This window comes from Macrobrachium nipponense, chromosome 15, assembly GCF_015104395.2.
Source record: "Macrobrachium nipponense isolate FS-2020 chromosome 15, ASM1510439v2, whole genome shotgun sequence".
Taxonomy (NCBI): domain Eukaryota; kingdom Metazoa; phylum Arthropoda; class Malacostraca; order Decapoda; family Palaemonidae; genus Macrobrachium; species Macrobrachium nipponense.
In genome coordinates this window covers 23,147,094-23,172,849 of record NC_087208.1, presented here as the reverse complement: position 1 = coordinate 23,172,849, position 25,756 = coordinate 23,147,094, and the positions used below count along the sequence as shown (strand labels likewise).

At 39.0% G+C, this 25,756-nt stretch overlaps 1 protein-coding gene across 1 annotated transcript in view; it reads right to left on the bottom strand.

Moving 5' to 3' along the window:
• LOC135227030 (protein timeless-like) overlaps positions 1 to 25,756 on the bottom strand; it is a 269,166-nt gene that overhangs the window by 55,820 nt on the left and 187,590 nt on the right. Inside the window, 3 exon segments of the mRNA XM_064266817.1 lie at positions 7,134 to 7,235; positions 7,504 to 7,885; positions 8,508 to 8,594. Of these exon segments, the coding sequence (XP_064122887.1) occupies positions 7,134 to 7,235; positions 7,504 to 7,885; positions 8,508 to 8,594 (571 nt within the window).

The window sequence follows — 25,756 nt, the reverse complement described above, 5'->3', positions numbered from 1 at the left end:
CCGGTTAAATAAGAATCCCTTTTTAAGGGAATATCCTGCTGCTAGCTTAGCAACAGCATGGCTGAGTGGTATCAGACAAAAGGGTAGTCTTGGCTACACAAAGCAGAAAACCAGATTATAAGATTGTTATTTTCTGTATATAGTTTATATCCCTAAGTTTTACATAAGCCAAGAATAAGCACTGGCTTAGAATAGGTTAAGCAAGAAACCCCTAAGAAATCCTCATTGCTTAATTTAATGTAGATTAGTACACTAGAAGCATTAACCTAAGCCATATAAAATAGTAGCTTGGGTTAGTTAAAACAAATTATGTTCACAGATTATTCTGAATGGCATGACAATTTATGATTAAAATTTCACATAGCCATTGCAGAAGAACTAACAGTTAAAGTAACACAGCCCTATGTGGGTTTCAAAACTAACATAAACCTCCAAGGGTTTAAATTAACATAGATATTATATAAAATATATTAAATCTACACACTTGTAATAAAAACCTGTATGATGGAATATGCTAATGATACAGGTATTTACAGATGTGTCTCTTTTTAAAAACAATTTATACTACTACGTAGTTTCTAATAACAAATTGGGTTTTCACTACAAGGCTGCCATTAGGATGACCATCAACTCAAAGTGTTCTGTGGCAAATTGCTCAGTTCACTTTTTGCCAGTGGGTACGGCCCTTACCACCCTGCCATGAGCATAGTCCTCGTAAAAAAACAAGACAAATCTGCTTGGTCACCAAATATGTGCAAAATTTGTAGTATGCTCCTGGCAGCAGTTTTAGGGCAAAACAAATTGTTTTAAGCTGTCTCAATGGGTCCTAGTTTTCAGCAAAGGTGAGGAAGGGGGAGATTATATATATCCTGCAGAACTCTGGCAGCAATTATTTAACCCTTTCTCAAAAGATCTATGTTTGGGCAAAACCCCAGTGACATTAGTCCCCAATACCTCTCAGGTTAACAGCAGAGGAAATAGAAGAATCTTCAGTTGGAGGTGATTTCTTACAAAAGAATATGAAGCTGATATTGCTACCAAAATAACCTTACTGAATCCAGAAGGATCAGGGACACAACTTTCATTTAACCAAGAGAGAAACCTTCCAGAGGGAATTCATTCTCCTATGCAGCTTTCAGAAGCTGAACAGGATCCTTTCCCCAAGAGGGATAGTACAAGGATCCACCTAACCCCACTTGAAATCACTACATTTTTGGAGGGGTATATAGTAACTCACCCAGGACCTCTACCCCCTGGGTAACAGGCAGTTACAGTTCAGCTGTGGATGTTCAGTCAGATTACGCAAGCTCCCCTAAAAAGGAGACAGATTGCAGCATTTGATCAATTCCGTAAGGAAATTATGAGTAACGTCAAAGATGCCCTTGTCACAGAACAGCAATATATTAAGGACATTTTGCAAGATTCCAAACAGGAAATTAAATAAATCAAGTCTGTGATGTACAATTCAAAGTGTAAAAGTTCTACATCTTGCAACCTAAAAGGGAGCGTGGAAACAAACTCTGCCCAAACAAGGTCTAAGGTTAGAATTCTAACAGGTACCAACAAAACGGCCAGTTCAGACTACAAAACTTTAGATCAATATAACAGGGGCTCCAACATCGTCCCGATACTGATAATCCTTGGTGAGATGCCCCACTGTGCATTTTCTCTCCTGATGGCAAGTATCTAATTAATGACAGAAAAATGATTGATGATCAAAGTTATATACAGGTGGAGTTTAGAGAAGGCAACATTCCCCAATACACAATGGCACCTGATACCACCTTCACGAGACCTCAATAGGAAACTGTTCTCTTACATGGGAATCTGTCGGAAGGACAATAATCTTCCCTTGGATGAAGCAAGTCAGCAATGACACTTGATTCTTGTCTGCCCAAAGAAGAAGTTCCTGAGCCACGTGAAAAAGGGAAAAGAAATGCGTTCCCCCTTTATTTCTTGACATATGCCAGAGCCGTTGAATTGTCGGAGTGTATAGCCACTGTTTTCCCTCGCACTAGTGGGAAAAAGGCTCACAGACCTAGAAAAATCGCTCTTAATTCCTTTACATTGATGTGGGAACTTCTGAACTCCTCCGGCCAAGTTCCCGACACCTCCCTGTTCCCCAGATAAGCTCCCCAACCTAGGTTTGAGGCATCGGAATACAAGTCTAGGTCTGGGTTCAACAGAAGAGAGTTCCCTTCTTGAAGTCTTTCTTCTGATGACCACCACTGAATGTCCATCTTGATTTCTGATGTTATCGGGAACACAAATGAGTCTTGAGAAGTTTTCTTGCTCCAATTTGCTTTTAGAAAAAATTTAAGTGACCTCATGTGGAGTCTCCCTAGTTTCACAAACTTTTCGACTGAGGCCAGTGTTCCCATTAGACTCATCCATTGAGCTGCCGAGCATTCCTGAAGGGAAAGAAATTGTCTGATGCAAAGAAGACAAGAGTTTACCCTTTTGAGGGAGAAAAAACCCAAAAATTCCTAGCATCCAGAATCATTCCCAAATATACAATCCATTGAGTGGAAATGATCTGAGATTTCTCCATGTTCATCAAAATTCCTAGTTTCTTCGTAAGAAGGACTTCGACTGACCTCTGAGTAGCCAGTCATCCAAATAAAAAGAGATGTTCACTCCCAACAGATGAAGCCACTTCACCAGTGGAGCCAGTATGCAAGTAAAGACCTAGGGTGCTGTCGACAGGCCAAAGCATAGCGCCCAGAATTGGAGAACCTTTCCTTGAAAAATGAACGGAGAAACTTTCTGGAATTTGGATGTATAGGGACGTGGAAATACACATCCTTCATGTTCAGGGTCACCATCCAGTCCCCTCGATGTATGGAGGACATGGTCGACTGATTGGTCTCCATATATTATTTCATTTTGAGAACAAACTGAATCAAACAGCTAACATCTAAAACTGGTCTCCGATGTTTTGGGAACAATGAAGAGTGTGTAAAATCCTTCGAGTTTTGATGTTCCACTGTTTCTACTGCTCTCTTGCTAAGCAGTGACTTTACCTCTTGAGAGAGATCCGCTATCTGGCCAAAGGTGGGCCTTCTTTGAAGGGAATGACATACCCCTGCTACAACACCTTGACTACCCATGGTTCTACTCCTCTCAAACTCCATTCCCTCCAAAGAAGGCCCAACCTGGCTCCCACAGGCACGCAAAGGACATGCTCCTCACAAATTACTTGCTGTCTTGTAAGCAGTTTTCTTGATAGACCTGGTTGGAGGTCATGAGTTAGTACGGGGTCTTTGCTGGGTCTTGCTCCAAGAAAATCTTGTGGTTGAAGAGGAGAGAAAGACCTATTAGGGTTAACTTGATGCTCCCTAGTACACTTCGACAATTGCGCCAAAACATCGTTGGTTGATTTCTTCTGTAGCGACAACAAAACATTCTTGCGGGAAGAGGTGTTTCTTATCCAATGAGGCAAAAAGCAAAGCCAACTTCTGTGTCGTGGGTACACCTTTAGTAGTAAAGGAACACCACAAATCCCTCTCCTTCGAGATGCAAAATGAGACGGGAGATGCTATCTCTGCCGATCCGTCTCTAACGGCCTTGTCTGCACATGACAGTACCCCTAACAAGTCTGCTGTGATGTCTTGCACCATCGCCAGGCCATCTTCCACCTTCCTCGCTAATGCCCCAATTGTCCAGTCCAAGAAGCTATTAACTTCTAATACTTTGAAAATACTCTTTGTAAGGCGGTCCATTTCCGCAGACAAGAGCATGACTTTGGCTGAAGAAAAGGCCGAATGCCTAGCAGAGTCGATGAGGCCCAAGAAATCCCCCTGGGAGGAGGCAGATGCTCCCAAGGAAGGAGATTCTCCAGTGTTGTAAAAACAGTGACTCTTCTTAATCAGCTTGGCAGGTGGGGCGGTAAAAGAAGCTTTACCCATCTCTCTCTTCGAAGTCCACGTCTCTTAAAACTTTCTTTGTTGATGAAGAGAGTACCAACTTGGATAGAGTCAAACTGTCTGAAGCAGGTCTCCTCATTAGGAAAATTGAAGCCAGCGATGCTGGAGCCGCAGGCGAGAAAAAACCCAGAAAGTTGTTGAGAATATACCTTAACAATGCCGAGTATGCAGATGAAGGACTTGAGTTCTGTTCCTCGTCTTCCTCATCTGAAGAGATAGGCAATAAACCCACTTCTTCCATTTGAGAAGGTATTGGAGCTTTCTGCAACAAAGACATGATGTCATTCAACTGTCGTTTCAGGGGAGCGAGAGAAGGATCTGAAGTCGAAGAATATGACCGAGAGCAAGGTGAAACCACTCTTGCCTCAGCTGATGGAGAAGGCAGTTGCCTTACAACAGATGTCGATTATTTGGCCGAATGAGAGCGCTGCATCGCATTTGGAGAATCCCATCCAGGAGTCTGAGGTGATTCTAAGATAGGTTTGGATCTTGAGACTGATGCAACTTGCTCCGAAGGATCCGTCCTACACTTAGCAGAAAAATACTGCCGCTCCATACCGGGGAAAGACTCTGGACTGTCCCAAGCAGATTGAGACTGGGGAGCCGACGTAGCAGGTGGTGACACCGTATAGCTGCTTGAAGGTTGAGGACTGAAGACGTCCTCTTTCTTCCTCTTAGAAGGAGGAGGAGACTTATCTACATCCTTAGACTGTCTCTTGAGGGGGCATGACATGTCTTGAAAGCGCTAACAACGACTCTTGCTGGAAGTCAAACTGTCCGACTCCGATGACAGAATGAGATGCCTTGCCAGCAGTGCTCTGTCAACACCTGGGAATCACCAGCTGGTTCGACTGAGGGGGTGATTGCCCGGGGGCAAAACCTACCAGCCTCCCTTCAACCTCCAGTATGTCTTCTTCCCGGTGTGGGGGAGTGGGACAGTGACTTTCGTCTGGGAGCACTGGCGGGCCGGACAGCCACCTCCTCTACACAATCACTATGCACTTCATTAACACTTTGATTGCCTTTTTCCATTAAGGCTTTAACAGAACTGCCAAGTTCCATCATTGCACTTGCCAAAAATTCAAGGATAGTCATGGTGTTGGGATCAGAAGCAAGCGAACCTGGAATAGGAGTTAGTGACACAGGAGCAGGAAGAGAAATGATTGGAGAATCAACAGGAGTTACAGGCGAAACAATCATGTTATCTTCTACCAATTCCGCAGCCTGAATATTATCTAAACTAGATCTACTTTCTGTCCTAGCAGTTGCTTTCCTCTTTCTGTCTTTATCCATCTTGTCCTCATGGGACCTAAAGATTCTCCATTTCTTGTTACCTCAATCATGACATTCAGCACAAGTATTCTCTTTCTTGCACTCATGACCTATACATTTACTACATCTGGTATGGGAATCATAGCAAGATTTAGCTAACCTAGTCTTACAACCATTTACACAAAACCTAACACTAGTTGTGCTAGAATGTGACATGCTGTAAAGAATGCGCTAATGCAAAACAACCCAGAGTACTTCACTGAGAACTCCGAATTCATCAAGAAAACCCGTTGGGGGAAAAAAATGCTGCCTAAAACCACTGATGTTCACCGAGAGCTAGCAGAAAATGAATTGAAGCTCTTTGCCAGGTTGTTACCTACATATACTAACCAGTAGTAGGCGGGGCATTCTAACCACACTAACCGAAACTAGCGGTAGCGTAAATTTTCAATTGTTAGGCTGCCGTAGGTAGAAAGCTCTTAGCTATATAATTACTGGGTAAGTTCCATATATAAAATATAGTAATTTGTGGATATTTCTCATAGAAAAATGTACTGTGAACACTACGTGAATATACTGCGAATAATGAGTAAATATGGTCTATAGAGAAACCTGCAAGTATGTGAGTCCGCGAATGTCAAGAACGCGAATATGGGGGTCCACTGAGCCCTATTCATATGGAACAAGCCCAAAGGGGCCGTTGGCTTGAAATTCAAGCTTCCAAAGAATATTGCGTTCATTAGGAAGAGATGGTAAAGGGAAACACAGAAAGAAGGGATCACACTTAATAAAAAGAAAAATAAATTAATGAATAGATAAAAATGTATTAAAATGCAAGGGACATAGTATTAGGGTAGTGATGAAATACATTTTAGCTTGAACTTTTGTAGTTCCAATGGCACGACATCCTCAGGGAGACTGTTCTACAGTCCAACAATGTGAGAAATAAAGAACCTCTAGAACTGAAAAGTTTGACAGCAAGGCACATTTACTGCATAGTCACAGTGTGCTGCTGTTCACAGAATCTAATTGAATTAAACAGGAAAAGGGGATCAAGGATCAATTGTGAATGTAAAAGATCTCTACGTATTAAAACAAAACTTATGAAAAAGTGACAAACAAGAGACCATCCATACTGCAAATTAACTGATGTACTAATTGAAAAAAACACTAATTTATAACTTGAGCGCAAAGTGAAAAGTGCTGGAAGAGTTGATGATTATTAAGAAAATAAAGACTGAAAAGCAACTTAATGGTTATATCTAATGACAAGCAATGTAATGGTTATATCTAAAAAGTAAATACTACCTGGTGACTGATCAAAAAGTGGTTTACATCAAACTAGGTAATGAAAGTGAAGTACAGCAATTTACAGATACATACCAAATGATCCACGGTAACCATGCATGGTAACACTTCTGCCTGATGGGCAAAAGACTGGTAAACCTGGGAGCATGCAGACTACAAAATAAGGCATAGTACTTATGATTAATGGGGTTGTCATTAACAGAATGTATTTTTGAAATTGCATTTAGCTTGATCTACACCACCAATGATTACTCTTACTTGCAACCTAGCTATTCACAGTACTACCAGTAGTATTAAAATATCTCCTAGGATTGGGTTGTCTATCAGAAAGATCCTACATTTTCCAATGCCATACAAATGGTGGGGTCAGCTGTTTCCATCGGTGTCCAAAATTTGGAAAAACACAACAAAGGGAAAACTGATTTTTTGTTCCGCGCAAGAAAAAGCAAGTTTCAATTTCATTTGGAGAGTTTTGTATATAATTTTAATTTTTCCTTAGAATAACCAAACTAAGAAAATTCATGTGAAGGATAAACACATGATAATCACAGCAATAGCTGTAGAATTAAAATATTTATCCCTTCCTTCCCTAGTTAACACAGCCACATTTCCACACCAAATACGTACCGATGAGGTAAACTATCGAGCCATTTTCATCCCATTCATTACTGTCCTCTGTGAAAGTCATATTCCCTTCAACACTTCCTTCTGTCTTCTCTGATATAGTTCCTGCAACAAAGAAAATCAACTTGAGTAGGTTATGATGAGAATTTCAATACGTATCTACCAGGCAACTAGCATTGGTACCTTCTGACTACAGTCAATTTCTCTTACCTGTATTTTATTTTCATTGTGGCAACACTTAACAGTAAAAAATTCAATGCCTTTTGATATGCACGTATTAATGATAGAAACACATTAAACAGTTCAATGATATTTATATCAACTCTTGAAGTCCTTTATCACAAAACATTTACTAAAAATCAAACAGACAAACCTTGATCATGGTGCTCCTTCAAATCCCCTTGAACCTCCTTAGGCAAGTCAGGTGGCAACATTTTAAAGTCATCATCAACTTCCTTTGGCAACACAGGTTGTAGACCTTTGAAAGTAACACTATCCAATTTAGGCAATTCATCATCTTCCAGATCTGGAAGTTCAGGTATTTTCAAATGCACATTCCCCAGCTTTGGGATCTCGGGAGGTGGCATTTTGAAATCATTAGAGTTGTCACTTGGGAAAATTTCCCTTCTTTTCCCCAAGGTTTGAGTTAATGAGGGATGGATAATACCCAAGGAGTCATCGGAATCACTGCTAACCTGCATCACATCCATTTCAAGACTGGTAGTACCCTCAGATTTGGTAGCAACTGGTTCCATCTGAAGTTTAAACACATACGTAAACATTAACTTATCAAGATACATTGTCTTTCCCCATTTTAAGAGGTATAAAATTAATCTACGTACATCCTAGCATTGTCATAAAGTTAAGCACAAAAATCATGGTATGCATAAACTCAAAAAGAAAAACACAAATACTGTATTGCATCTTATTCAAATGCCTTTCAAAGCAAAACCATGACTTCTATAGGGAATTGCTTTCTCAAGCTAATCATGCCTAGATTATGACATAAGCTTTGCATGAGCATGCAAATGACAATTAACCATCTACGTAAAATGGTTGTAAGTTACTGTGATTTACAATGTAGTAAGTGTGATACATATAGTCTGGTAATATACTGAACAGATATTTAAAGATTTATTTTCATCAAGGCACTTTGATTACTGAGAAGTTAGCTCCATTTCTCCACACCCACATAGAGGTAAAGGCCTTGTACTAACTCCACATTTCTTGTCAGAGCTAGTACTGTACCCAAGACTGACCTTAAAAAGGCAAGTTCAGGCAGAAAAGAGCATATTAGAGAGATGGAATGTAAGAAGATGTATCTCCACCAATACTCTTCCCAGACTAGTTATCCCATTTGGCAGTCTAGCTACTTACCAATCCTGCAGGTAAACCTACTGTAATCATTTCCTTGGAGGCGATGGAGTCTGAAAACAATGACTGAAGACCTGCATGCAATTGGATCTGAAAAGGAAAAGATACAGAATGCAGTGGAAGACAGGTAAAAGGGACATCAAGAGGATGATTGGATGTAGATCAATAACACTCTCTTCTTTAATCAAAGTGCCTTCACAGATGCAATGTCTGCCCAAGAAATCAACATAGAAGAATTTCACAAGAACACCTACTGCAAATAGAAGGTGCATAAAACTTGACAAGATGGAGAATTTAAAGAGTATTACAGTAGTATTCTATCATATCCTTGAGTAGAGAACACCAAAAATATCAACAAAATTCTATCTCAGAATTGGCTTTTCAAAAGTCAACCCCAGGAGATAGCAATTATTCCATACCATATAAAATGACTAATACTGCTAGATCAGTATACAAGTTCGAGCAGGTTTATAGAAACTCAATGCATTGCAAAAGACGTCAGTAAAAATGGTAACTGTAAAACTTGTCCACTACACAAATTGAAGAGATCCCTCAAGTGGAGTCTAAGAACTCATTGGCTAGACCTAAGGAACGGAAGTACTGTAATATGTTTCCTTATATCCTTAGATTGGGTAGATAAAAGGAGAATCTGATATATTCAAAAGATGTGAGAAACCAAGAACCTTGAAACTCACGAGCCTCTAAAATGTGAAAATCACAGATTAGAGATTATTATAACAGTCATTTTATACTGAATAAGCTTAACATCCCTTACAGGGACATGAATTTCAATAAATAAGAGTAAGAGTCCTAAGAGGAAAATTGCTTTTCTTTTAAAATTAGTCATGAATCTCAAAATACACTTGATTAATACTTCTAATATCATTTCATCAAGGGAGGGAGATTTACATTCTGCACTGGATGTTTAGTATAGTTATTGCCTCATCAGCTTTCTAGTACTTGGCTTAGTTATGAGACGAAGAATGAAAGAATATGAGAACAAACAGTTTTGAAGATGGTCTGCAATATCTCCTAGCCCACCCTACAAAGATGTTAGCCAAGGAAGAATGCTAATGATGGTGGCAAACTGACAGGAAGGTGTTGGGCTGAAGATACCCAGGCACAGTTTGACTAGTGGTTAAGGAGTTTAATGGGGCTGATAAAAAAAAGAACCAAAGCTGATTGTGCCAACAATAGTGAATGATAACCAAGACTCTGAAGGACTGAAAGGATGAAAAAATTTTCATTATGAAAAATAAATATGCATGTGGTCTCCCACAGAGTTTACTCATTCAAGAATATATTTGTGAAATGCTTCTATATTCAGTAATAAGTAAGCAAGTATATAACTATAGGTCAGATATGACAAAAATGATGTGCCAACTGTCAAGTTTTGCCTCATTACTATGGGACACTTCAGCAAAGAGGTATTTTAGACAGAGGTGAAAGAGTCAAGTTTTTGAGAAACTGAGACCCCTATGACCTAACCTGTTAAAGAAATGGACTACTACAATGCAATCTGAATGTAGAACACATATGAAAGGATCTCGGGATCTTGATTTTTAAATAGAATTAAACTTACATAAAAGCCTGCAGCATATAGCACCATGTTTTTGGCCAGAAAATGTTTCCAGGCAAACCATATCTGAAGAAACAAAAGCCCATTCTCTAACTGGTGAACTGTAAACACAAAAATAAGCCGCAGTCAGACTAATGATAACCAAGCTCATTCTTCTATAGTCTGCCAAAGCTCAAACTTTGATCCTCAGACTACTTAAACTCATCTTCCCTAAACTGAAAACTATACTATTGTATAATGGTTATTTTCATTATATATATATATATATATATATATATATATATATATATATATATATATATATATATATATATATATATATATATATATATATATATATAAATCTTAGCATACCCTTCCCATCAAGAAGACCCCTGGTTTTCTGCTGTAGCCCTTTTGGGGTCAGGACTTACTACACCACCTACTGTTTCTGATGACCATACTGTACTCTCAAGAGACTTCAAAAGAAACATTTCTGAGGAAAGCTAATGATGTACTTACTATTTGAGTGTCATGTGACTTAGGAAAGGAGTGGGGGGGTCGCCCTTTTTAATGTACGACATTAAAATTATTCTCAGCCCATGTAGAGATAGTGGTTTGTTTGTGCTAGGGTGTAGGAAAATCAAACCTTCTAGGATCTCTAGGTAAACCTCAAGTGCTTGAACTGGGTGTGATGTTTTATCTGACAAACTGAGTTCCCTTATCAGAATACATGAGATTTTCTCTTTTAAAGGGTTCTCATTCTTGGCCAGGAATGACAGGCCAGAGGACAATACTAAATGATGGTTAGCTATATGAGTGATGAAGCATTGTCCCCACCTAAGAGAGCCCAGTTCACCAGTGCAAGCTCCTGATGCCGAAGCAGTCAAGATCGCCTTTTGCAGCATATAAGTTGTACTAGATGTATTGGGCCCACTGAACTGAGGGGTTGATAAAAGCCTAAGCACCTTATTCAGGGACCAGGTAATAGGAAGTCTTGCAAGAGCAGGTATTTGGAATGCAAAAAACCAGAGAAGTGAAGAAACAATTTCTATGTTAGAAACAATTCTAAATCCATAAAGCATGATTGTTGTCATAGCAAGGCATCTGTCCTCAAAAGGATATCTAACACCCCCCTCCCCTTTTGAAAAAAAACTACACAAATTAAAATTTTTTACCTGTGGCAGCAGGCGGCGCCCTCTATCTGCAAGCATGTCACTAGGCTATTAAGCTCACATAAATACAAAATAAACTATTTATTGCCCAAAGCAGATGAACATAAAATAGAGTAAATTGATTAATAGGTCATAGTGATAAAATCCAAGTCTGCCCCACAAAGAAAACTATTTTGTTATCATTCCACTCTCCTGGCTAAGTATTCACTCCCAGACCCAAAATGTCAATTGTTACATTGACAAGTTAGAGAATCCCGTCACTAATATCATGGAATAGATTGTGTAATTTGATTGTGCCCAGGCAGCTGTACTGCGACTGCCCAGCAACAAAAGAGCAAAAGTCCTGGGTAAATCACTATATCTCACAGATGATTGAGACACTATACACAGGGTTAGGTGGATCCTAACAGGATCCCCTTCATTATATGATTGCTCCACGGGAGATAGATTTTCTTCTGAGGCATCTCTCTCATGTACAGTGGAAGGCTGTGTCCCTGGTCCTTCTGGGTTTCAGCAGTTCAGTTTCAGTGGCAATATTCACTTCATGTCCAATCATATGGACATCTCTCCCAAATAAAGGCTCCTCTTCTCCATTGGAGGAGTTGACCTGGGAGGTACTATGAACCAATGCTTTCGGGTATTGGCCCAAACATGGGTTCTGGTCGGAGGGGAGCAATTGTACTCTGCCAGGGTTTTGCCGGAAAAATTTAATCTCCTTTTATAACCTTACTAAAACCTAGGACCCAGCAAAATAGCTTAAAACAAGCCGTTTCAATCTGAAAGATTGTCTCAAGGAGCATGTTACAAATTTCACACGTCTGGCAACCAACCACAATCCCCTTTATTCATACAAGGGCTATAAGTATTCATGGTAGGTGGTATGGGCCATTCCCACTAGCAAAAAGTGGACCAAGCAATTCACTGCAGCACATGTTATCTGTGGGTCTTGCATAATAGCAGTCCTGTAGTGATATAAGGAACACGTATTTATTAGAAACTATGTACGTACTTGGTACTAACCATCTATAATCACTGTATAGATAGTACACTCAAAATACTACAAGCTATGTGTGTAGTTACAGTATAATGTTATGACAATGATTGTCCATAAGGCAGTAGTAATGTTCATAATTACCTTTTGTCTTAACTGTACTTCCCACAAGTGTTAGATGTGTTAATTACAGTAGTATTTGTAATAACATGAATACTGTAGGTAAACTTGGGCACAAGTATGTAGCCATATTGCTGAATATTGTTAGCCATCATAACAATAGGTTTTTGTCTAAGACAGTAGTCATGTATTAAATATATAATCATACATAAACTTTCCCTTATAAGTAAATTCTTTAATGTTATGCCATTCCATTAGGCCAAAGCTAACTGTATACAGTAACTCTAATTTGCAAATTTAGATTTGTTGACTGGACCTTTGCTACTTGCAAGCGACATGTCAAGCTATAGGCTACATAAAGTATTTGAATGAAAATTTTTTGCCAAAGGAAAATTTTTTAAAAATATGCTAGGTGCATATAAATTAGGTACAATTTCAATGCCTGTTCTATGAGAATGTAAAAGTTTAATAATCACATAGGAAAACAGGCATTACAAATGTTTTCCCAGTGACGCTGCCATCAGTGGAGTAATACCCGCTAAAAGTATGTCCGTGAAGGAACACGCTATATAATCTGATACAAGCTCCCTGATATTACATACAGTCGAGCCACAGTATTTGCGGTACAAAACCCCTGCTAATAGCTAAAATCTGCAAATTCTTGAAATGATTATAACTGCCTATTTTGATGGTTCACACACTTCTAAAAACACTATTATATGCGAGTTTTTAAATATTTTATCACAAAAAAATGCATTTAATCATGCTAGGGGATCCAGCACAGGGGAGCAGAACAGAATACGACGGAAATTTTTGGAAGTTGCAAAGAGAACTATTATGCGAGTCCCATGCAACTTCCAACGTTCTTGACATACCGGCTTACTCAGCATCCACTCTGTCGAAATCACTTAGTATCATCTGCTCGATTGATCTGCTAGGACATTCATTCGTCCCTGAATGAACCTTGTTACAATGAAAGTTTGATTCTGCTTTGCACAAACCAGTGGGTCTCTCACTGTTGTGCACAGAGAGAAGGTAGGAGTTCCCCCTTGTTTGGCAATTTACAAAAAAGCTGATGTGTTATGCAGTACACTGCAACAGTTTTCCCCACTACTTCTGGGGAAAAAGCCTGAAGCCCTAGATGAACTGCTCTCAACTCTTTGATATTTGTGGTCTCTCAACTGTTCTCCCGACCACTTTCCTGGTACTTCCTTGTTCTCCAAAAGAGCTCCCCATCCTACGTCCAACGCATATGAGTAGAAGCTTCCACTCTGCACTAACAGTGACTTCCCTTCCAACAACCTGTTTTCTGACTTCCACCAAAGCAGGCGTTGTTTGATCTCCTGAGAAATAAGCACGATGAAAGAATTTGGACATTTCTCCACTGCATTCTTGGAAATATGTGCAGAAACTTCCTCCAAGAGCGCCAAAAACTTCTCTGAGTTTTTGGAATATGCAGTCAATGTGATTGGACTCTTGACTAAAGGAAGTTTTTACCTGAAGGGGATAGAATAGCCCTCTTTTAAGACTTGAACAAACCACTGTTCTGCACCTCTTTCTGTCCAACTTTCCCAGAACAGGTGGAGTCTGGCTCCTACTGGAGTACAGAGGATGTGCAAATCACTTTTTGGTCGCAAGTTACGAGGTCGATTTCTTGATGGATTTACTACTTGCGATACGCGCTACAGGTCTAGTCCTGGAAGAAAATCTCGCTCCTCTTCCACAAAAGGCTGCCTTTGTGCTGGAGTTTCAAATCTAGAGGTTAAGACAGGAGGTTCTTTAGGTAGTTTAGAATTCCCAAAGTAAAAAGGGAGGTTAACTAGGTCAACTCATGAGCACTATCTCTGGCTCCATTGTGTAAGAAGGAAAGAATACTAAGTATGTATATCTGCCATGAATTCAGGAGGAAGATGAGGGCAGTCTTGAGTCTTTTTTTTTTTTTTTTTTTTTTTTTTTTTGCCAGAACGCCTACTGCCCAGTCCATAAAACCACTCAATTCAAAAAATCTTGAACAAGTTACACAACAAGTGGTCTATTTCCACTGCAGAAAAAGGCCAATCTCCTAGAAGGATCAATGAGAGGCGAGAAGTCCCCTTGGGCTGTGGGAGCTACACCCAAAGAGGGAGCTTCTCCCATGGTATAACAAAAAAAATCCCCTCTGAGATATTCTTGCTGGTGGAAAAGTGAAGCAGGCCTTCCCTTGCTCTCTTTTCATCGAAAGCCAATTGTTTGCTTCTCTAATAGCCTTTTTAGCAGATGCAGAAACTACCATCCTTGGAAGGAGTTCATCCGGTGCAGCATTTGGCTACTCATAAAAAAAGTAGACTGTGGAGAAACAGGAGTTACTGGAGTAAAAAAAAAATGTAGGATATGTCCAAAGGAGGTAATTAAGAAGTCACCCGTACGCTGAGGAAGGAGAGTCCTCTTCTGTTTCTTGAGGAGCTTCTTCCTCTGCTGAAGAAACGGGTGACAAAAGTGCATTTAAAGTCGTGCAAGGTGCAGCGACTGTCGTCATGTAAGGTGGAGCATCTGAAGTTGGGACAGGTGCAGCATTCAAAGTTGGGCGAGATGCAACTATAGTTTTTTTTAAAAAGTTGAAAATGTCATCCAACTTCTTCTTAATCAGATCCAGGAAAGGATCTATTGTCACTGACACAGCCTAAGGGTGCTGATCTGCTTGAGAAGAAGAATCAAGCGCAACAGGTAACTCAATCAGCTCTAGTGGAGTGGGTGCCAAAGGGCACTCGGGGGCTACAGGAAGCTCCTGAGACGAGGAATTAATGGGCGCTTCACAGCTGAGGCATGTTCAGGTGTTACTGGGCACTCAACAGGGACAAAATGTCCAGCTGTAACTGGGGGACTGCAAGGTTTAACAAACGCGGGCACTGATGGGAGCTTAGAAGCTACTGTGCCAGATGTTCTCACACGTTTACATTTGACGGAAGAAGCTCTCCTAGCTTCTTTGAATAGTCTACTCTCTACTCCCCTCACAAACAGAAGAAAAATGTTCTGGAGAATCCCAGAAACTGCAAGAAGGTTGATCCTGCACTGCAGGAATGCCTTTAGTCTTCTTAGAAGGCATGTGAGGGGAAGTAGGCGCTTCCAACGATGGCCTCTTCATCTGCCTAGACTTCTCCTTAAAGCACCACTGGAAGCTTCAGAGCTTGATGAAAGTTTCAACACTTCCTTAAAGATGCCTTTCCAATGGCCGTCTGTGACGCCCTGGGATGCATCAGGTGTATCTGAGGGGCTGACCTGGGATGTAACAGGTGCATCTGAGGGGCCGACTACCCATAAAGCACCACTGGAAGCTTCAGAGCTTGATGAAAGTTTCAACACTTCCTTAAAGATGCCTTTCCAATGGCTGTCTGTGACGCCCTGGGATACATCAGATGTATCTGAGGGGCTGACCTGGGATGTAACAGGTACATCTGAGGGGCTGACTACCCATGGGCAGACCCCACTGACCTCCCTTGGGCTTCTTCCAGGTTCAGGGGAATGTGCCAGAGGACTTTGCCCAGGAGAATCAGCAGGATGGATAGCCAGCTCCTCCATTAACCCTTCACTTGCACTATCACCCCCTTGATTACTTACCTTCTCCATTAGGGCTTTAAATGAAGAACCTAAATGAGCCACAAACTCTAAAATAATACTAAACTTATGGTTGAATTTCACCTCCAACTTTGACTCTAATTTGGCAATGGTATCGGGGACATTAACAAAGGAGTCAGGTAAAGGTTGTGGTGTTAAGATTGGGGAAGGAATAGGAGATGTCACAGGTAAAGAGAGAGCTAGGTCAAAACTTCTTTCTTGACTAGCATTCATCTTGTCATGTCTAAGATTAGCCTTTCTCTTCCTATCCCTTTGCAGCTTATTTAAATGAGAAGACAAAACTCCCATTGTTTAATATTGCAAATTTGACCGCTGCATGAAGTGCAAATTGTGTGTGAGTCATACTTTAAGGAAGACAATCTTGTATTACAGTTTTTGCTGCATAACAAGTTGACAACGAACTAGCATCAGACATTGTCACTGTCAGAAAAAATTCTCAAGTCAAAAAACAGAAAACTTTCAGTCCAAATGTGAGGAAAAAGCTGTACTTCACCAATCAGAGAACCACAGGTAACTGACAGGAATTCCAAAACACCAGCTGCAGCTCAACAACGTCCACTATCAACCATAGCAGAAACAAATTGTCGGCATGTCGGGTCTTTGTCGAATTTCCTCTCTTACGCAATAGTGGGTGGGGTTATTCTACACCAACACAAAAAAGAATCACTACCATGGATTTCAAATCTTAGTTGCTGTTTTAATTAGAAACTACGTATATTTAATTACTGGGTAAGTTGCATATACAAAATTTGTCTTTTAATTAATGGGAATACATTTTTTCAATATTGATATGTATATAATGTTCCTATTATTGTTTTTGTTAAGTTTAAAAATGTTACTTAATACTTGTTCTATATGTTGCTTCTTTCTGGAGATACTGAACTTAATCCTGGTCCACAGAACTGATCAGAGAAATGCTGGTATCTTTTGTTCTAAACTTATGTCTCATTTGCAACATATTTCAGAGATACTAATTCAAGAGTTAAGAAGCTAATTTTACTCAAGCGTAATGCCATTCCAAGGGCCCTTGGAATTGCTCTGTACTCTATATTGAAGATAGTTTCTTTGCATCTCACAGACCACTCTTTGAGTGCAGATTTCAAGGGACACAAGTGGTTACATCTGTGGAAAACAAATAAATTTTATGTTTTTGCAAGCTATTTATTGTTGCTTGCTTACCAAAATGACAGCAGTTTAGAAAGCTGACTCAAAGGCTTGTTTCATTTTGTTGGTAATTACAATGCTCATCACACTGAATGGTTGAGCTCATATACTGCCACTGATAATCGTTGTGTTGCTGCTTTAGATTTTTCCACTATTTTCGGTTGTGAGCAGTTAATAATGAACCAACATATTATTCCAGCAACCCTATTGATCCTCTATTCACAGATGTTATAGCGACTGTATCTTTTGTAGTAAGTTTGTCTATGGACTCATCTGATCACAGTTTCCAATTTAGGTTTTAAAATGTTAATCACCATGATCTTATTGAGCTCAGGTGGAGTGATAATTTTATAAGTCCAAATATTATTGTGCATTTAAATGATTATTTAAGATTGTTATCACTATGAGAATTCCTTCTAAAATCCTCAAGTTTTGTCTTGATGATCAGCAATGACTTAATGCTGCATGTAACCTTGTCTACCATGACAAGCAAGGAGTTTATCATTTATGGAGGAAGAAACAATCAATCAGACTTATTGTGGCATAATTTCATTGAGCTTAGGAGTTGAGCTAAGGGTGTCTATGAGAGTACTTAAAATGGGGGTGTGAAGATCTTGATCTCCAGTCGTAATGCACATAATTGGTGGTCTACCCTTAAGTCATCACTCTTTGGAGTTGATTCTAGCATGCCTTCCTTGGAGGAGCAGATAGTACTGGTGTATATTGCCTCAAACAGAAGGCAGAATTTTTGGTGTGTCCTTGGTAGTGTCTTAGTCCTGCTTTCCAAAGCTTTAGTTGTGTTTAATGGCCTTCTAGTCTAGAGGGGTCAAAACTTTGGTCCTGGGGCTTGAGAGTAATGGCAGCATAAACCTTAACAGGATCCTCAAGCCTCTCAGAATGTAGGCCAATTTCAAATATGTATCCTCTTTTATCTAAGATTTTTGAGAAGCTGCTCTCTAAGTATCTTTGAAGCTTGTTGAAGATAATAACCCACTACCAGCATTATAGTTTGGGTTTCATGAAGACCTTGGTGCTTGTGTGCACTCTTGTCAATATGGACTGTCTTGCAGAGTGCTCCCGAGTGTGCAGATTCATACAGGGGCAATCTAGATTTTAGTGTAGCCTTTGACTTTGTGAATCATGCAACACTTATCTACAAGCTCTGATTATTGGGATTGCTGGGGGATATTTAATTAATATTTCAAATTGATATTTAATAAGCAGAACCCAAAGGGTTTGAGCTGATATCCAGTATAGCAGCTATTTCACATGTTCTTCAAGATAATATTCTTAGACCTTTTCTGTCCATTATTTATACCGATAGATTCATTCACCACCAAGAGCAACAGCCATATACCATTGGTGTATATACTGCTCAGTCCTGCCAGACCCGACATCCTGGAAGGGGTGCATTTATGCTTTCACATGACAATATGTGAAGGACTTTTTGATGGCCAAAGAATCCTAGACACTTAGGAAAAAGCCGTATCTTGCTTTAACTCTCACCCCCCTCTATATTTTGCCATCCTCCATATGATATATTCAGAAAGGTAAAAAGCGCCCACAGACCCTTACAAAACAAAGTTACCTTGTTCTATTGGCACCAAACTCCCAAGTAAGCAATCTCTTATCAGTCAGGTTGCAGGATATGTGTTTAGCAGTCTAATTTATGGACTGATTATATAAAAAAAAAGTTCCCATCTAAATTGTGAATGCAAACCACTAGTACTTACATCTAATGACTTCCTCCAAGCCCAACACTACAATTGTCACAGGCTTATGACTAGAGAATGAGCTGGGTTATCATCCAAGTCCTACTGGACTTTACCTCCCTTATGCATTGTTGGTGTCAAGAAACTTACTCTTTTCCTTTTCCTATGGAGATGTTTTTCCTGGAAAATTTTTGTCTCAAATGAAATGGAACTCAAATTTATAGGTTTGTATCTAAAATATTCTATGCTTTTTATAGAAAACTATATTTCACCCAGATATACACTTGAGTTCTTGCATAAAAACAAAAAACCTAGATGAAATTTATGTTGGTTTGTGCTCAAATTCATGAGCATGGAGCACCAATTGTACATATTTAACCATTACAGTTAGCAAGGCATGAGCCACTGCCAGATAAGTCATGAGTAGAAAATTGCCACACTGTGAAAACTTATCCAATATATACTTTGCATAACTGAAATACACAGTATATAGTTGTTCATAAGTTGGGCATGCCATAAAATAAAATGGAACAGAAACTAATAAGAACTTTAGAATCCAAAAATCTCTTTTGAAAAAGAATGGCTGTACTGTTGTTTCTGTGCCAATTGAGGTCTAAAACATTTAATGCATGTCACATTGGATAACCAAATAGTTGAAGCTTTAATACAGGTTTGTTGATGCAGTACCACTGGCTACTGGAATACCAAGGATTCTTTTTTGCAATCTTCTTATTAGGGAATCAAAAATATTTCATAAAAAAATGATGTAAAGGTTACTACTACTTAGGTTTCAGCTCATCTACTATGCTATCTCTTTTCGTGATAAAGGGCAGATTTGGATAAAAACCAAACTGCACTGTATGCTTAGAAAGGTCACTAAGCAAAATAAACCCTCACAGTTAAAGGAATTGCCTGATGGTTTAAAAATGAATCAGATCTGACAATGTTCCTCTTTCAGTGTAATCACCTATATATTTCATTTATGGCAAATGCATATGCCAAAACCTAGGTTCATAACAGTTAATACAGAATGAGAGAAGGCCAATGAAAATCATTGATGATGTTTAAATAATGTACACAACTAACTACAGCTGTCATGGCTGTAGTTCACCTATGACCAGCTTGTCTGAGCTTCTTCAATAATAAGCAACATTATTTCATTTAAGATCAACTGATGTAGAACTCACTGAATTCTGTATCCCAGGGGATCACTTCAAAGTACCAATTCTATTAAAGTAAGGTCATAGCAATCTCTTAAAACTAATGGCAGTTTCAACAGATCACAAATGGGAAGGGATTTGTGCTATTTAGTTTGGAAGGTCTAAAGTAAGGACAGAAGGAATGTTTTAGCAACCTTTTGAAATGACAAATGGCAATCTCTGTCATGACACTACGCCTGTGGATTAGCTATATAATCTGATATTATTCCATCTCTTCATTCTCATACTGACAACATGGTGTCAACAACAGTGACAAGATTAAGAAGAAAGGATAGTGTGACTGTTGCATAAGTGACAAGGTTATGAAGAAAGGACAGTGTGACTATTGCATACTTCTGAAAATAGACTGGGAACCAGTCAAATACCCCTCACACAATCTTTATGGTAACTATCTGACAATTTTGTGGATGTACTAGTTGTGAACAAGGTCCTTAAAAATTTTCAGTAGCTTTTACAATTAATGTAATGAATACTAAAAAGAAAAGATTTCATGATGTCTAGGAATAACCAGAATATTACCTGTAATATAAAAGTACTTCCAAGTAAATACATAACTGTAATCTGAGACAGGTCAGTAAAACAAATTCAGATAATTCCTGAAATACACTGAATTAAAATGTATACTGTGGTTGAAGGAAGTAGTAGTAGAGGTAAAAGGAGGAGGAGGTGAGGAGGTAAGAGAAGACGTGCATAAATAGTTGTTGTTGAGACTTAGGAGAGGGCTGTTAAGAAATATTTTTCCGGTTGAGTTAGGTGGTTGCACTGGCCAGTTTCAGTTCATCTAGTTGTACTGTAAGTTTTCAGGGTTGATCAATGGTGTATCTTAGCAGCAGTCACAATCACTTGAGGTGAGTGTTTAATTTGTCTTTTTAAGTGCAAGCTATCTAGGCATTTGGCAGAATGGAGTCGGCAGCAGGGGTATCTGTTAAAATGATGGACATATTACGTCCATTCAGTGGAACTGATGATGTGTAGAATGGTTTGAAAAACTTGAAATGGTTGCTAAGCTTAAGGAAATTAAGGAACTAAAAGTTGTAATCAATGGTACTTTATTCTCAGAAGGAAGATCATATTCTTCGTAAAATGAATTAAGTGATGACAAGAACAACACACCAGAGTTAATTAAATCCGCATTAATGGAAGCTTTTGCCTTAAATCCATTTCAAGCTTATGAACAATTTGCCTAGTGTATGTGGTGTGATTGAGACAGTTGATGTGTATATGACTGATATGCAAAGGTTAGCAAGATTCGTGTTTCATCTGATGTGCTGTTTTTGATGGCATTTGTGGTTGGGTTGCCAGCAGTTGTGTCACGTGAACTTCATGCAGTTTCAAGAATTGATAAAATGAACCTTTGACAGCATTGTTGATCGTGAAAGGGTGTTGATGTCCTAACTAGTTGAAAAGCCAACAATAGCAGTTGCTAAAAGTACAGTTAATCCTCAAAGGAAAATGGTGAGTGATATGAGTATGTTTGTGGAGTGGCAGTCAAAGTGTTTTCGATGTGGTGGACCACATTTGGTTAGGTCTTGTTCTGAGGGTAATTTTGTCTGTTATAGTTGTGGTGATTTTGGTCACCTAGCAACTGTTCAAAAGGTGGACAGGGAAATGGTATCGGAGGATCTAATGTGATTCCAGTTCAGCATTAACAGCGCTCCATTATTGTTTTGTCAGTGCATGGGTAGTCAAGAGTTGTTCTCAAGTTGTGTTGTGTTGGGTACCATGTTGGTTGGTGTAGGTGTTGTACCAGGTATGGATGCAGTAGTAGAGAGGTTGGAGGGCGTAGTTGTGACCGGGGGTCAATTGAGGTTTTTGAAGTGTCGAAGTGATGGAGACATTAAAGCCAAGTGAAAAGAATCTAGCTAGTGCTGGAAGGCTTACTGCATTGCCAAAGTGAATGATTGCTGAAGATAAGGACTTATTAGCAACTCTGATGATGAATGTTGGGAGTAATACGGCAATGGAAAAAGGGAATTCCAACAGAATTAAAAAATGAGGTTAGTTATTATGCAAGTATTCTATTCTGCCTACAATCAGAGAGAGAACTTTGATGAAGAAATTGAAAGTTGGATAGCAAAAAAGGTGGCTTAAACTAGTTAAGAATAGTACCCAAGGGGGTCTGATACTACTATTGGTCATATAGCAGGTTAATAAGAACAAGGTGCGACAAGTATTAGATTTCTGAGAAATGATTACGTGGAATGCCACCAAGGTGATGTTACGGTATGTAATACTATGCATCGTTGGTGGTGGATTCTAGAGCCATTACAGCTACTTGATCTGAAGTCTGCTTATCTTCAGATCAGAGCTGACAGTAGTTTAGGGTCATAATCATTAGGTGTCATGCAAGGGTAAGCTACATTACTTGACAATACTAAGTTTTGGGTTAATTTGCGCACATAAAATAATGTCAAAGATCTGGAAAGAGGTCCTATCAAGAGATGAGAAAGTGTGTCATGGTATAGATAATATTGTAAATGAAAATATTGTTTCTGCGGAAGAGGTGATTTCTCATCTGTATAAGTTTGGGTTAGAAAGAAAGGCTGGATGGTGGATGTGGTTGGGATTGTCTTTATTGTGGTAGTGATGGAAACTGAAGTTTAGATGTGGCAATCTGATCCCTTCAGTGAACAGTGAGAAACTGTCACACATAAATTTGTTTTCTATTTGTGGTAAGCTAGTGGGGCATTATCCAGTCTGTGGATAGCTTCATGTGGCATGTAGTTATGTGAAGAAAATAAGTGAAGGTTATGCTTGGGATGACTGGATTGGAGGTAAGGCTCAGTTGTTGGTGAAGGAATTGGGTAAAAGGGTGCAGAATGACAACCCTGTCTGTGGGTTTGGTTTGTTCCAAATGTAAAAGTTGGCAAAATCTGGTGTGATGCTAGCAGCCTAGCTTCAAGAGTGGCTTTGGAGATGAATGGAATGATTGCTGAGGATGGGGCATGGCTTCATAATCCAGCCGATACATCAATGTTGCTGAATTAGAATTGGTGGTAAAAGAAATAAATTTAGTACGTAATGAAATGGGATCTTGAATCTATTGAGATAATAACAGATTCAGCAACTGTATCAAGTTGGTTGCATGGAATCTTTACTGGAGAGTTTAAGGTGAAGGTTGCTGATATGTCGGAGAAGTTGGTGAAAAGTCAATTGTCTGTGATAAAAGATATAGTAATTGATAAGTATAAGTTGGATATCACTGATGAACTAACCAGAGTGAGGAAGGAGTGGCTTTGCAGTGAGTTTCAGGAGCCAATGTGTGCAGTGTGCCTGAGATAGTTGCATGATAGGCATCATTTTGGTGATGATAGACCATTTTATTTAGTACAGTTAGTAGATCATGAAGTGAAGAGAGATAATGTTGAGAAATGCATTCATGTGTGTTTGCAGTGTGGGTTAATTGCTCTAGCGCCTGTTAAGCATGATCCTGGTGAGTTAAGTGTAGCGAAAAATTAGTGTAGATTACCAATGGATGTGATACATTACAAATAAGGAGCTATCTGACAATAGTGGGCTGCAAGCCAAGTAGATTTGCTGTTTGATGAGAGAGTGAGTCAGAAAATGCTGGAGATATTTGGTCAAATTTCGTGCAGATGCAGATATGTCAGGAGAGAGGGCCTCCTGATGAAATTCTTCTAGATCTCAGTACCACATTCAGATCTCATTAACTTGAAAAGTTATGCATGGCATGGAACATTGAGAGGCATTTAGTAACATGAAGTAATGAGGACCATTGAAGATAGTGTTTTGGTATAAGCTCTCAGCAAAAAAATGGTGTTAGTGCTGAGAGTGCTCCATGTAACATGTTATTTAACTATACACAGTCGACCCCCACCTATTCATGGTTCATAATTTGCAGCTTCACCTATTCGCACATTTTTCTATGGAACTTATCTCCAAATTATTTGAGAAAATTTCTGTAATTCGGGGATTTCTTCTTTAAGAAATGTTCATAAATTATGTACTGTATTCTTATGTTATTTTCTTAATGATAAAGAATTATTTACTAATTTTTAAACATATCAAGATCAAAGTAAACAACAAACTATTATTAAAATGCATTTTTTCAAACTATTATTTAAATGCATTTTTTCAATGTATATTAAATATTAAGGTACATATTGTATACAGTACTCAACTACCCAGTGTTTCCCCAAGAACTGTCAAAAAAATACGCAGACTGCTTCAATACTGTATGAGAAAATGGATGTACTTGAAAACAGGGATAACTTGACTAGTTTTCACACTTAGTTGCAAGCCACATATTTTTCAGGGTAATGTTGTAAGATGACTTTGAAATGATATTTAAGTGTTTTAGATGATAGCTTAAGCTATATTCTGTGTAAGATGATAACCATTTTTAAAGGGATTTGTCAAGTATTTGCAGATTTTGGCTATTCACAGTGATTGTGATCCCTATCCCCCCCAATAATGGGAAATAACTGAATACTTGGAGACATCCAAAGGTGGAGAACAAGACTGACAGTGGCTGAGTGCTGTACAAGTTGTTGATGAAGTTTTTGTGAAGCCCCTAACACAAAGTGCACTTCTCAATGGGGAAGGGGTCATGTGACAACGGTAACATCAGGGAATATTGTTTATGTTGATGGTGTGCCTCGCCATTTATTAAATACTTATGATTCTTACTGAAAGTATACTTAGGATTCTTGATGAAAGTAATGAAGAATTGGGTGGGGGTTGAGATGAAAAGTGAATTTGATGTGATTGAGCAAGCTGACATGCCTGAGTCCTCTAAGATGGTTTAACAGCGGTGGGCTCCTATGTGGGTGCAGGATTATACGAGTCACTGATGTGTAAATCGTGGGAGGTCATGGTTGTAAGAATTGGAAATAGTAGTATTAGTAGAAGGGGGAGGATGAGGAAGGAGGAAGAAGTGTGTGAGTAGTTTTTGCACTGGCCAGTTTCAATTCATCTAGTTGTACTGTTAAGTTCTTGGGGTTATATCAGTGGTCTACCTTGGCAGCAGTCACAATTGCTTGAGGCGAGTGTTTAATTTGTCTTTTTAACTACACATACCAAAAAAAGTTGCACATGCCATATGCATGAACTGATATTTTTGTTACCCATGCATACTTCACATTTATTGAGCTGTTCAGAAACAGACTGGAGTAACTATGAAACAGAAATGGGGTGAGTTGTGTCAAAGTCCTATATGTGAAATAACAAAAATGTTTCAACGAGAGGAACTACATAATATATATATATATATATATATATATATATATATATATATATATATATATATATACATATATATATATATAAAGGCATGTACGTATGTAGTATATAAATATATACCTATAATATAAATACATGCAGTCCCCGGTTATCAGCGGACTCGGTTATCAGCGATCCGGTTTTATGGTGCTTGTCTAGCACCATAAAATCGATGATTTATGGCGCCATAACAGGGCAATTTCAGGTTACTGGCGCCATACGGGTTCTTATGGCAAGCCATAATGGTGCTTATGGCGGCGATAACTTGTTATCGGTGCCATAAGCCCCATTATGGCACCACAAATCACCGAGTTTCGGTTAATGGCGGTCTTCACTTATTGGCACACCCCCGGGACTGCCTGTATGTGTATATTAGTACACACACACACACACACACACACATATATATATATATATAGTATATATATATAATATATATATATATATATATATGTATAA